The sequence below is a fragment of the Lepidochelys kempii genome, chromosome 20 (assembly GCF_965140265.1).
Source record: "Lepidochelys kempii isolate rLepKem1 chromosome 20, rLepKem1.hap2, whole genome shotgun sequence".
Taxonomy (NCBI): domain Eukaryota; kingdom Metazoa; phylum Chordata; order Testudines; family Cheloniidae; genus Lepidochelys; species Lepidochelys kempii.
Window position 1 is genome coordinate 2,537,444 of NC_133275.1, and position 12,781 is coordinate 2,550,224.

General features: G+C 69.1%; 1 protein-coding gene across 2 annotated transcripts; it reads left to right on the forward strand.

Moving 5' to 3' along the window:
• Nucleotides 1–2,775: 2,775 nt before the first annotated feature.
• LOC140900622 (myosin light polypeptide 6-like) lies at nucleotides 2,776–8,228 on the forward strand. Of its 2 annotated transcripts, XM_073318129.1 has the most exons (7): nucleotides 2,776–3,114; nucleotides 4,990–5,017; nucleotides 5,564–5,707; nucleotides 6,268–6,441; nucleotides 6,860–6,937; nucleotides 7,059–7,101; nucleotides 7,893–8,228. In XM_073318129.1, the coding sequence occupies exons 1-6, from the start codon at nucleotides 2,911–2,913 to the stop codon at nucleotides 7,085–7,087; spliced, it is 657 nt and encodes a 218-aa protein (XP_073174230.1). In that variant the 5' UTR covers nucleotides 2,776–2,910; the 3' UTR covers nucleotides 7,088–7,101; nucleotides 7,893–8,228. The 2 variants fall into 2 exon arrangements, with proteins under 2 accessions (XP_073174230.1, XP_073174231.1); XM_073318130.1 differs by lacking the exon at nucleotides 7,059–7,101.
• The last annotated feature ends 4,553 nt before the right edge of the window (nucleotides 8,229–12,781 follow it).

Consider the following 12,781-nt stretch of genomic DNA (forward strand, 5'->3'; position numbering starts at 1 on the left):
TACCAGGGCCGGGCAGAACTGGCTTTCACCTGACAACAGCACTGCCGAAAGGGATTGCGGCTCACGCTTCAGGGCTCGGGCCTGGCTGGAATGCAGGGGGCCGGCTCATCCCCCCGCGGCGGCCTGGTTTTGGCCCCTGGCGGAGACAGGCTCAGTGGGGCCTGGCCAGCTGTGCCCGGGCCAGGCCCTGCCCTAGAGTAACAGCCCCTCTGCCCAGCAGCTGCCCCCAGCGCGCCCGTGGGGTGGGCTGAGCCGCAGGAGGGCTGCGGTGAAGTGGGGCCGGCTTAGCAGCCTAAGCCGGGTTAACAGGCCGTAGGCGGCCTGCGGCTGTCCCCGAACAATCCTTGGGCTCTCTGCACCCCGTACGTGCCCACGGGCGCTGAGCCCGACCCCCTGCCGAGCCGCAGCCGGCTGGCGCATGCCCAGGGATTACAGCCCCTAATCCCCTCCCCTGCCCCCCTGCTCCTGCCAAGCGCGGCTCCTCCGGTGCCTTTCAGCTGCCCCCTGGGAGGAGCTGGGGCTCAGGGCTGAGGCGGTGGGGCAGCGATTCCCTCTCTGCCCCTGTTTCCGTGCCAGGGATCCCCTCCCTCCAGCTCTTTGCTAACTCAGCCCCCTCCCCGTGCTGGGGGGTTGAAGGGGAGCCCCCAGCACAAACCATTGCCAAGGTGCTGGGCCCACCGCAGCGGGAGGAAGGGGAGACACGGGTGAGAACGGCAGGCGGGGCCCAGAGCCCAGCAGGGGATGCTGCCCCCAGTCCATGCCCACTCCACCGCGGGATGGACCCTGGGGGGCTTGTCTTGGGCCCCACCCCTCTAAGACAGGCTGGAGCAGGGGAAGGAGGTCTCACCGTGCCCAGAGCCGCTCCTGTGTGGGCCCCGATCCATGGCGGGTTGGGGGCTAGCCCACCAGTGTCAAGTTGTGTCTGCATGGCCTCACCCCTGTGGGTTCCACCTGTGACTGGCCCATGGGTCCCAACCCTCAGCCCCAGGGGGGAGGAAGCTGCCCTGTTTCACAGGGGAAACTGAGGCACAGGGTGGGCACAGCCCCACTGAGGGTGTGGAAGTGGCGGGGGAGCTGGTTTGGGTGGCACCCAGCCCCCAGCAAGGATTTATGCTCCAGGCCAGTGGAGCCAGACTCACTCCCTAGGGGAGGCTGTGAAGGGGGCATTGCATTCCCCCCCCCATCTCCCCACCAAGTCCTAAACACCCCTCTTCTCTGCGCCCTCCAGAGCTGCTGGGCTTGGCCCATCCCTTCTGCCCCCCCACCCCCCGGCTTGGCCTGATTCATGGAGCTGCGCCATGAGCCCCGACCCCTGCTCAGCGCTGCTGGGCACCCAGCCAGGCCAGCTCGTTAATAATAATATACGGAGAAACCCGCTTCATGGGACTGCGGGGGGGTGGGGGACATAGCTCGGCGATGACCGCGGGCCTCAACCCAACCCTTAATCAAGCCGTGACGGAGGACCAGCCAGCTGGACTTTTCCATCAACCCCTGCTTAGCTGGCAGGGCTCGGCCCAGGGCCAGGGCCGGGCAGCCCCAGCCTGGCCCTGGCACTTTCATTTACACTCAGGGTAATTTCCAGGTGCTAATTAACCCACGCAGCTCCTCGGGGGGCTGAGGGATCTCACTGCAATGCAGCCACCTCTGGGGTGGGCCACAGCAGCTGCTTAGGCAGAGATTGCGGCGCCCAGCGCTGGGATGCAGCCACCTCTGGGGTGGGCCACAGCAGCTGCTTAGGCAGAGATTGCGGCGCCCAGCGCTGGGATGCAGCCACCTCTGGGGTGGGCCACAGCAGCTGCTTAGGCAGAGATTGCGGCGCCCAGCGCTGGGATGCAGCCACCTCTGGGGTGGGCCACAGCAGCTGCTTAGGCAGAGATTGCGGCGCCCAGCGCTGGCTCACTGACGCTGGCAACACTTCACAGCAGCATAGGAGCTGCAACAAATCGTCGGCTGAATTTAAACCGGGGGGGGCACCTCCCGTCCCCCCCCCGCAAACATTACTGGCCACAAGGAGCCAGCACGCCGGGGGTTATCTGAATGCTGGCACCGCTGCCTAGGCCTGGGGGGGAGGGGTCAGAGGTGAGAGTGCCCCCTCTCCCTGCCGCACAGCCCCCCCCCCCCAGCTCTACATTGGGGTCACAGCCACCCCAGCACCGTAGCCTGCATCACCCAGCTGCGTACTGTGCCCTCTGCCTGTGGCCAGCAGAGCAGCCCCCCGGCCACTGCCCCCACACACACACACTTTGGGGGGGGTTAGGGAAGCAGTGTGGCCTAGTGCTGAGGGGGGGAGCTCGGACACCTGGGTTCTATTCCCACGCCAGGAGGGGGTGGGTGCTGGAGGAGACGACATCAGGGCACCTGGGGTCCATTAGTCCTGGGGCCTAGTTGGGGGGCTGGGAGTCAGGACTCCTGGGTCCCAGGCCCAGCGCTGCGGCTGAGATCCCGGTGCCATCTGAGCAGAGGAAAGGGCCCTGCCTGGTGCCCGTGGGGCCCATCTCTCTCAGCCCTCACCTTCATCAACCCCTGCATTCACACAGCTCCAGGCCCCCTGTGCTTTGGGGGGGGGGTTCCTCTGGCAGGGGGCACCGTGCTGTGGGCCTGGCCTGGCTCCCTGGTGCATGCCTGGCATTGCTGGCCCCTCGAGCTTGCCTCTAAGAAAAGCCCTGGAGCAGGGGCGGGGGGGGGGGAAGCTGTCACTTCTGACAATGAATGATGCTCCCATTTTTAGCCCCCCCCCCCTTGTCCTCCCCCCCCAACTGCCCTTATCTAGCATTGCTACAGCCTGACGTCACTCCGGGCTATTTAAGCCGGGCCAGGCAGGGCCAGCCCCACGCTGGGACTTCACCAGGGCCCTGCAGCCTCGTCTGCCAGCCCCGCTCGCCCGGGCACGCGCCGCTGGGCCCAGCCGCCATGCCCCCCAAGAAGGAGCTGCCCGTGAAGAAGCCGGTGGCCCCGCCGGCCAAACCGGCCGCCAAACCGGCCATAGCCAAGCCAGCGGCTGCTGCAGCTAAGCCCAAAGCCCCCGAGCCGGTGGCGACCCCAGCCCCGGCACCAGCCCCGGCACCAGCCCCAGAGACGCCCAAGGAGCCACCGATTGACCTCTCTAAAGTGGTGGTATGTGGGGGCTGCAAAAGGGGGAGGCAGAGAGAGCAGGGGGGTGCATGGGGCCAGGACTGGGCCTGGGGGGGGTGTCCCTCGCCCCATGAGGTAGCAACGCCAGGAGGTGTAAACCTGCCGCGTGAGTGGGACGGGGAGCTGCGTGGCCGGATGGCACAGAGCCACGGGCAGACACGCTGCCCCAGAGCCCCCGGCCTGGCCTGCTCTACTGCACCCAGTTTGCCACAGGCAGGCCAGATAAGAAAATGCCCCCCCCAGATCACCCCCACACACACCTGCTTCCTCGTGGCCCAAATACTGACCACCCCTCCAGCGCCTGCATTTGCCGTGAGTGGGATGGTGCCCCCCCTACACCTAGTGTGGCCCCCCCCCCGAAAGGGAAGTGAGCTGCCCTCCAGAGGCTTAATGGGGGGCAGGGGGATCCCCCAGGCTCCATCAGGGACACAGCGGCTACCCCCCCACCAGTGGGGAAGGGCCAGTATTAGCCCATTTACAGATGGGGAAACTGAGGCAAGGGCAAGGGCTGTGACTTGCCCAATGTGAGTTAATGGCAGAGCTGGGAAGAGAACTCAGGAGTCCAGATGCCCCCCCCCCGCCCCCATGACTCCAGTTCTCTCCTGGAGCTGGGAACAGAACCCAGGAGTCCTAGCTGCCATCCCACCCCCGGGTCTAACTACTCCCGCCCCCACAGTGCTGTCCCTCCGCTGGGTGCTCAGCAGCGGGGCTGAGGTGGGGGGGGGGTCAGTGGAGTGGCTGTAGCTGGGGGACTCACTTCATCTAACTGGGGCTCAGCTAAGCAGCCAGAGACCAGCTCCTGTCTTCTAGCCATGGTGCCCGGACCGGGGGCGGGGGGGGGTCTGGTGGGTTGGAGCAGAGGGGGCTGGGAGCCAGGACTCCTGGGTTCTAGCTTTAGCTTGTTACTGGCTGTGTCCAACCATGGCCAGAGCCTCCACGCAGGAAGGAGCGAGACTGGGGGCCCGGGGGGCTGTTAGACAGTCACAGCTGGGAGGGGGGGCGCGCTCAGGTCATTGGGGCAGGATAAATTTAGGCAGTGAGCTGGCCCTGTTATTTTAATGACAGTCTAGAACGGGGGGGGGGGGGGGGCGAGAGCCTGGCGTGGGCCTGCATTCCCAGGCCGGGGACAGGTGGCTGCGGCCAGGGGGATTAGCACCCCCTTTTCCAGGCAGATTTATTTCAGCCCCAGGACTGGGCACCGCTTTGCCATGCCGAGCTAAGGGGTCAAGTTGTGGCTGGGGGGGGGGGGGGGGGGGCTCAACCGGCCGCGCCTCTGTGTGGGGGACACAGAATGCAGGAAAATTCCTAAGGCAGTGAGGTAGGGCCCCCTATAAAGAGTGTGACCAGGGAGGGGGCAGATCAGGCCCTTATATGAACTCAGCCGCATGCGTGGCCCCCCTGCTGACAGAGGCTGGGGCCGGCGAAACTGGGCACCCCCCCCCCCAGCCAGGGACCCACCCGGCTCCCCACAGTGCCCCCTTCTGGCAGAGCCTGGGGCGGGCGAAACTGGGCACCGGCTCCCCACAGTGCCTCCTGCTGGCAGAGCCTGGGGCGGGCGAAACTGGGCACCTGCCCCCCCGCCCCCCTACAGCCAGGGCCCCTGCCCTCCTCCTGGCAGCACCCCCTGCTGGCAGAGCCTGATGTCAGCCAGGTGAGGACCAAGGGTCCCCACATCCCCCGGCAAGACGTTTAGTGGGGGTCGGGCTGGAGGGGCCCTGGGGGGATCAAGCTTGGCCCCTGCAGCAGAGAGCTGGTGGGTAATACCAGGAGCGTTCCCCCCATGGCACCCCCTGGTCTCATGCAGCTCCCCCCAAATCTTTTGTTAATGTCCCTGTTTCTGTCCCTTCCTCTTTGCAGATTGAGTTTAGCAAGGACCAGCTGGAGGGTAAGTCAACCGGCCTCATGTCTGTGTAGCTGCGGGGGGGATCGCTCTTCAACCAGCCTTCACCCACCTCTGGCCCTGCTAAATCCAGCCCCTTCCCCCACTTACGCGGTTCTGCCTTGAGCCTTTGTCCCCAACAAGCTCTTGTCAGTTGCTAACCCATCCCCGGGGAGCGGAAACCCTAGTCATGTGGCATTTTCCATTACCCAGCCTGCCATGGGGCAGGACCTGGGTGTGGGGTGCATGGCTGGGCCCCCAACCTCTGTGCTGGGCTCTGCCCAGGGAGCTCTCTCAGCGTGGAGGTGTCGGGTTAAGAGGCAAGCATCTGGCTGGCAGCTCCTGGTCTCTGAACCAGCCGGGCGCCTCTTGAAACTCGTCCCAGTCTTGTAGGTAAAATACAATTCCTGAGGGAGGCGGAGGAGCTGGGATTTGAACTCCTGGCCTCCTCCCTCCAGTCTGGACCCAATCCTGGCCTGAAGCAGGCAGGTTAGACGGGCAGAGGATGTCCGGTTCCAGCCCCTCTGACCTGCTCTGCCCCCCCACCCCCAGATTACAAGGAGGCTTTCCAGCTCTTCGATCGAGTTGGGGACGGCAAGATTATGCTGAGCCAGTGTGGGGATGTGCTGCGGGCCCTGGGCCAGAACCCCACCAACGCCGAGGTCATGAAGGTGCTGGGCCACCCCAAGCCCGATGGTGAGCGAGCGGCCTCAGCAGCTGTGGGGCTGGGGTGGAGGATGGGATGCGGTTCGGGCGCTATCAGCCTATGCCCAAAGCCCCAGCTTCTGGAGTCACGTGGCGTTGCAGCCCCAGCTTGCACTGTGAAAAGGGAAGCAAGGGTGGCTGCGGGGGAAAAGCCTGGAATCCAGTGTAACGGCATCTGTCTGAGTCTGCAGAGAGCCTGAAACCGTTGCTGCAGAGGGAGAACGGAATTGCCCCACGCATCTCGGAGGGGTGTTACTTCCAGACCCCCACTGTGCTCTGGGGGGCTCTCACCAGCCCCACCCGAGCTGCGGATTGTGTGTGTGGTGGGAGTGGGTCTGGACCCCTAAGCTTTCAGAGACCCCTGACTACTGGGGTTAGCAATGGGGGTCCTCCTTTGGGTTTGGTTGGGCTATGTGATGTGGGGGGGCATCAGGGGCCCCATGCGGTGCCATGGGGGGCCAGACTGCCTTCCTCCAGCCACATGGTAGGGTGGCTGCATGGCAGGGTCCTCGGGGGCTCAGCCTGGCCTCAGTTTCTCCCTCCCACGGCAGAGCTGAACTCCAGGCGGGTGGAGTTCGAGCAGTTCCTGCCCATGCTGCAGACCATCTCCAAGAACAAGGACCAGGGCACCTACGAGGACTACGTGGAGGGGCTGCGGGTCTTCGACAAGGAGGGGAACGGCACCGTCATGGGGGCCGAGCTGCGCCATGTGCTCTCCACACTGGGTGAGCGCTGCCTGCCGGGGCAGAGGGGCCCCAGCCACAGGGCAGCCCCCAAGACAGGTGCCCCCTAGGCTGGCGAGGCTCAGCAAGTCAGGGGCAGGGTCACACGGGTACAGCGCCAGGTCAGGGGCACCCCACCCAGGACAGGGCCCCCCCCCAGGGCTGTCGGTGTGATACCGGGCAGGGACAGGGCCCCCTGGGCACTGGGTGACGGGGGGGAACGGGGCCCTCCCAGGGCTCTCAGTCTGGCACCAGGTGGGTGAGCAGGGCCCCCCAGAGTGGGCAGGAGCAGGGGGGACTCCCACCCCCAGGGCTGTCGGTCTGGTACCTGGCAGGGACAGAGCCCCCCGGGCTGATGGGTGGGCACCGGATGTGGGGGAACATCTCCCCAGCACTAACATGCTGCCCCCTCTGGCCGCAGGTGAGAAGCTGACGGAGGAGGAGGTGGACGCCCTCCTGTCTGGGCACGAGGACGCCAACGGCTGCATCAACTACGAAGGTGAGAGCCCGGAGTCGGGGACCCTTCAGCTGCGGGGGCCAGGAAAGGAGGGGGTGAGGCTCCCAAGGGGGCCTCAGGGGGCCCAGTTCCTCTGCCTAATGCCACTCTCCTCCCCCCACAGCCTTCGTCAAGCACATCCTGTCTGGCTGAGCGGGTGCCGTGGGGTAGGTGCCCCCCATGGGGAGGAGGGGCTTTTACTTTTCTGACTCTGTTTTGGGGGGTGGCTGCTCCTTTCTCCCCTCTTTGCCATGAGAGTCCCAGGGGCCTCAGTGGCCTTTGCCCCTTGGCCGGGACCCGGGTGAACCATCTCTGTGCCCGGCGGATCAGCTCTAACGTGTGTGTCAAATCCCACTGCCCTGGAAGAGGCTTGTGTTTTTGGGGCTGCTGCTACCACCCCCAGCACCTCCCAGCAGCAGACTTCCGAGTGCAGGAGCCTTAGCCCTGTTCTGCAGATGGGGAAACTGAGGCACAGGGACTTACTCTGCTGCCAGCTGAGGTCCAATGCCATCAGACGGGCACGAGTCATTCAACTTCTCCTCTAGCTCCTCCCTGCAGTGCCATATCCCTCATGGGGAACCGAGCCTGCCCCCAGGGGGACAGCCTAGCCCAGACCAACGCCTCTTGGGGGGCCCTGGGAGCTCTGTCCAGGGCACTGGAGTGGAAGGGCCCCATGCAAAGTGGGGCAGCATGGCTTTGCTTTAATTACTCAGGATAGGGCATCCTGACATCCTGCGGGCCCAGCCCGTGCCCTGAGTCAAATCTGCTGGCCCAGCCGTGCTGGGAGCACGATTCCCTCCAGCCTCTGCTCCAGGGGACGGAGATTCAGAACAAACCTGAGCTCTGGGCCTGGATCCTTCCTGCCCCCCGCCCCCCCCATGGGATCCCCGCTCCCCCACCCTGAACCCTGACTCCAAAGGCCACGCCGGCGACTAACTGTCTCCTCTTCTCTCCCCAGACCGGGCAGGATGGGGCTAAGCAACTGATGCCACCTCAGACATTACTCTGCAGGGTGGGGGCATGTTCCCTGCCCCCTTTGTCTCTCTCTTTAACCCGCCCCCCTGCCCCCCAATGGCTGCTGCAAGGGACTTCTACCACTGCCCAAGGGAGCGCCCAAGACCTCAGGACGCCAGCGGCTGAAGATCGAGCGAGGAGGGGGGGTGCAGGCTCCCCCCGAGAGCAGCAGCCCAGCCTGGGGGTGCCCACCGAGCTGAGCCAGGGTCCCGATCCTGGGCGGGAAGGGACCCAATCCTCCTTGTGCCCGTCCTGCATTTGGACAATAAAAGCCATTTGTTTGCAGAAGCTTCTGGCCCCTTGGGTCTTGGCCACAGGGGCCATCTCAGCATCCCTGACTCTTTCTTGAGACCCTGAGCCCTGGGGCGGGGGGCTGTACTTGGGTTGCAGAGTTCTGCATACACGGTCAATGCGGGGGCGAGGTGGAAGGGCCAAGCGCAGGAGCACAGGCTGGAAAAGACCCAGGGGCTGGCCCCGCAGGGCCCTCAGGGTGTCCTTGCGCCCGGCCCAGTGATTTCATTCCCACGCAGAAAGCAAGAGTTGGGAAATCAGCGCCAGGTCCCCCCGAAAGGCTCCGCTGCAGGGCAGGGCGGAGGGAGGAGCCACCCGCCCCAGCTAAGGCCTGAATTGCAAAGCGCGACAATTTATAGCAGGAGACGAGCCCCCCCGGGAGGCGTTTGCCGGCGGAGCCATGGCACGGTCCGGTCGCACCGGGTGCTGGCGGAATGCCCTGTGGAGACAAGCTGGTCTCCGGTGCCCAGAGCCAGGGCATGGCAGGGGCCCCGGAGGATTGCAGGGAATGCAGCCGCCATGTCCTGTTTGTTAGGGGGTGAAAGGTTGGGCCTGGAGCAGCGGGGATCTGCCCCGCGCCCCATAGCGCCCCCTGCTGGGGGTGAGAATTCCTACCCGTCTCGGGCTGTTTCCCCGCACTCAGACTTCACACGCGGCTCTCGTCTTATTTATTTCTTCTTTTGCTGGGGCCTCAGGTCGCCGGCTCAGGGGAGCGAGTCCCAGAAACTGTCGTCAGCCCAGGTGGGGTGTCACTCAGCGAGAGCCTGCGGGGTTCACAATCGCCAGCTGGGAGAATGAACCCCATTAAAAGGGCCAGGCAGGCGCTGCCCCTGTTCCCAGCCCCTGCAGAGGGGTTCCTAGTCTGTCGAATGAAACTCTCCTTGCTCCCTGTGCGCCCCCAAGCCCCCCGCTGGGACCCTCCCTGCTCCCCCCCGCTGGGACCCTCCCTGCTCCCCGTGCGCCCCCAACCCCTCCCCCCGCTGGGACCCCTCCCTGCTCCCCTAACCCCCTCCCCTCGCTGGGACCCTCCCTGCTCCCCGTGCACCCCCAACCCCCCTCCCCCCGCTGGGACCCTCCCTGCTCCCCTGCGCCCCCAACCCCCCTCCCCTCGCTGGGACCCTCCCTGCTCCCCTGCGCCCCCCCGCTGGGACCCTCCTGCGCCCCCTGCGCCCCCAACCCCCCTCCCCCCCGCTGGGACCCTCCCTGCGCCCCTGCGCCCCCCGCTGGGACCCTCCCTGCTCCCCTGCGCCCCCAACCCCCTCCCCTCGCTGGGACCCTCCCTGCTCCCCTGCGCCCCCAACCCCCTCCCCTCGCTGGGACCCTCCCTGCTCCCCGTGGTGCCCCCAACCCCCTCCCCCCGCTGGGACCCTCCCTGCTGCCCTGCGCCCCCCAACCCCCTCCCCTCGCTGGGACCCTCCCTGCTCCCCGTGGTGCCCCCAACCCCCTCCCCCCGCTGGACCCTCCTGCTCCCCTGCGCCCCCAACCCCCTCCCCCGCTGGGACCCTCCCTGCTCCCCTGCGCCCCCCAACCCCTCCCCCCGCTGGGACCCTCCCTGTGCCCCCAACCCCCTCCCCTCGCTGGGACCCTCCCTGCTCCCCGTGGCGCCCCCAACCCCCTCCCCCCACTGGGACCCTCCCTGCTCCCCTGCGCCCCCAACCCCCTCCCCCCGCTGGGACCCTCCCTGCTCCCCGTGCGCCCCCAATCCCTTCCCCCCGCTGGGACCCCTCCCTGCTCCCCTGCGCCCCCAACCCCCTCCCCTCGCTGGGACCCTCCCTGCTCCCCTGTGCCCCAACCCCCTCCCCCCGCTGGGACCCTCCCTGCTCCCCGTGCGCCCCCCAACCCCCTCCCCTCGCTGGGACCCTCCCTGCTCCCCTGCGCCCCCAACCCCCTCCCCCCGCTGGGACCCTCCCTGCGCCCCTGCGCCCCCAACCCCCTCCCCCCGCTGGGACTCTCCCTGCGCCCCTGCGCCCCCAACCCCCTCCCCCGCTGGGACCCGTCCCTGCGCCCCAACCCCTCCCCCCGCTGGGACCCTCCCTGCTCCCGTGGGCCCCAACCCCCTCCCCCCGCTGGGACCCTCCCTGCTCCCCTGCGCCCCCAACCCCCTCCCCTCGCTGGGACCCTCCCTGCTCCCCTGTGCCCCCAACCCCCTCCCCCGCTGGGACCCTCCCTGCTCCCCGTGCGCCCCCAACCCCCTCCCCTCGCTGGGACCCTCCCTGCTCCCCTGCGCCCCCAACCCCCTCCCCCCGCTGGGACCCTCCCTGCTCCCCTGTGCCTCCAACCCCCCCTCCCCCCGCTGGGACCCTCCCTGCGCCCCCAACCCCCTCCCCTCGCTGGGACCCTCCCTGCTCCCCGTGCGCCCCCAACCCCCTCCCCTCGCTGGGACCCTCCCTGCTCCCCTGCGCCCCCCGCTGGGACCCTCCTGCTCCCCTGCGCCCCCAACCCCCTCCCCCGCTGGGACCCTCCCTGCGCCCCAACCCCCTCCCCTCGCTGGGACCCTCCCTGCTCCCCTGCGCCCCCCGCTGGGACCCTCCCTGCGCCCCCTGCGCCCCCAACCCCCTCCCCCCGCTGGGACCCTCCCTGCGCCCCTGCGCCCCCCGCTGGGACCCTCCCTGCTCCCCTGCGCCCCAACCCCCTCCCCTCGCTGGGACCCTCCCTGCTCCCCTGCGCCCCCAACCCCCTCTCCTCGCTGGGACCCTCCCTGCTCCCCGTGGTGCCCCCCAACCCCCTCCCCCCCGCTGGGACCCTCCCTGCTGCCCTGCGCCCCCAACCCCCTCCCCTCGCTGGACCCTCCCTGCTCCCCGTGGTGCCCCAACCCCCTCCCCCCGCTGGGACCCTCCCTGCTCCCCCTGCGCCCCCAACCCCCTCCCCCGCTGGGACCCTCCCTGCTCCCCTGCGCCCCAACCCCCTCCCCCCGCTGGGACCCTCCCTGTGCCCCCAACCCCCTCCCCTCGCTGGGACCCTCCCTGCTCCCCGTGGCGCCCCCAACCCCCTCCCCCCACTGGGACCCTCCCTGCTCCCCTGCGCCCCCAACCCCCTCCCCCCGCTGGGACCCTCCCTGCTCCCCGTGCGCCCCAATCCCTTCCCCCGCTGGGACCCTCCCTGCTCCCCTGCGCCCCAACCCCCTCCCCTCGCTGGGACCCTCCCTGCTCCCCTGTGCCCCCAACCCCCTCCCCCCGCTGGGACCCTCCCTGCTCCCCGTGCGCCCCCAACCCCTCCCCTCGCTGGGACCCTCCCTGCTCCCCTGCGCCCCCAACCCCCTCCCCCCGCTGGGACCCTCCCTGCGCCCCTGCGCCCCCAACCCCCTCCCCCCGCTGGGACTCTCCCTGCGCCCCTGCGCCCCCAACCCCCTCCCCCCGCTGGGACCCTCCCTGCGCCCCCAACCCCTGCCCCCGCTGGGGACCCTCCCTGCTCCCGTGGGCCCCCAACCCCCTCCCCCCGCTGGGACCCTCCCTGCTCCCCTGCGCCCCCAACCCCCTCCCCTCGCTGGGACCCTCCCTGCTCCCCTGTGCCCCCCAACCCCCTCCCCCCGCTGGACCCTCCCTGCTCCCCGTGCGCCCCCAACCCCCTCCCCTCGCTGGGACCCTCCCTGCTCCCCTGCGCCCCAACCCCCTCCCCCCGCTGGGACCCTCCCTGCTCCCCTGTGCCTCCAACCCCCTCCCCCCGCTGAGACCCTCCCTGCGCCCCCAACCCCCTCCCCTCGCTGGGACCCTCCTGCGCCCCCAACCCCCTCCCCTCGCTGGGACCCTCCCTGCTCCCCGTGCGCCCCCAACCCCCTCCCCTCGCTGGGACCCTCCCTGCTCCCCTGCGCCCCCCGCTGGGACCCTCCCTGCTCCCCTGCGCCCCCAACCCCCTCCCCCGCTGGGACCCTCCCTGCGCCCCCAACCCCCTCCCCTCGCTGGGACCCTCCTGCTCCCCTGCGCCCCCGCTGGGACCCTCCCTGCTCCCCCTGCGCCCCCAACCCCCCTCCCCTCGCTGGGACCCTCCCTGCGCCCCCAACCCCCTCCCCTCGCTGGGACCCTCCCTGCTCCCCTGCGCCCCCAACCCCCTCCCCTCGCTGGGACCCTCCCTGCTCCCCTGCGCCCCCCGCTGGGACCCTCCCTGCTCCCCTGCGCCCCCAACCCCCTCCCCCCGCTGGGACCCTCCCTGCGCCCCCAACCCCCTCCCCTCGCTGGGACCCTCCCTGCTCCCCTGCGCCCCCCGCTGGGACCCTCCCTGCTCCCCTGCGCCCCCAACCCCCTCCCCCCGCTGGGACCCTCCCTGCTCCCCTGCGCCCCCAACCCCCTCCCCTCGCTGGGACCCTCCCTGCTCCCCTGCGCCCCCAACCCCCTCCCCCCGCTGGGACCCTCCCTGCTCCCCGTGCGCCCCCAACCCCCTCCCCCCACTGGGACCCTCCCTGCTCCCCTGCGCCCCCAACCCCCTCCCCTCGCTGGGACCCTCCCTGCTCCCCGTGGTGCCCCCAACCCCCTCCCCCCGCTGGGACCCTCCCTGCTCCCCTGCGCCCCCAACCCCCTCCCCCCGCTGGGACCCTCCCTGCTCCCCTGC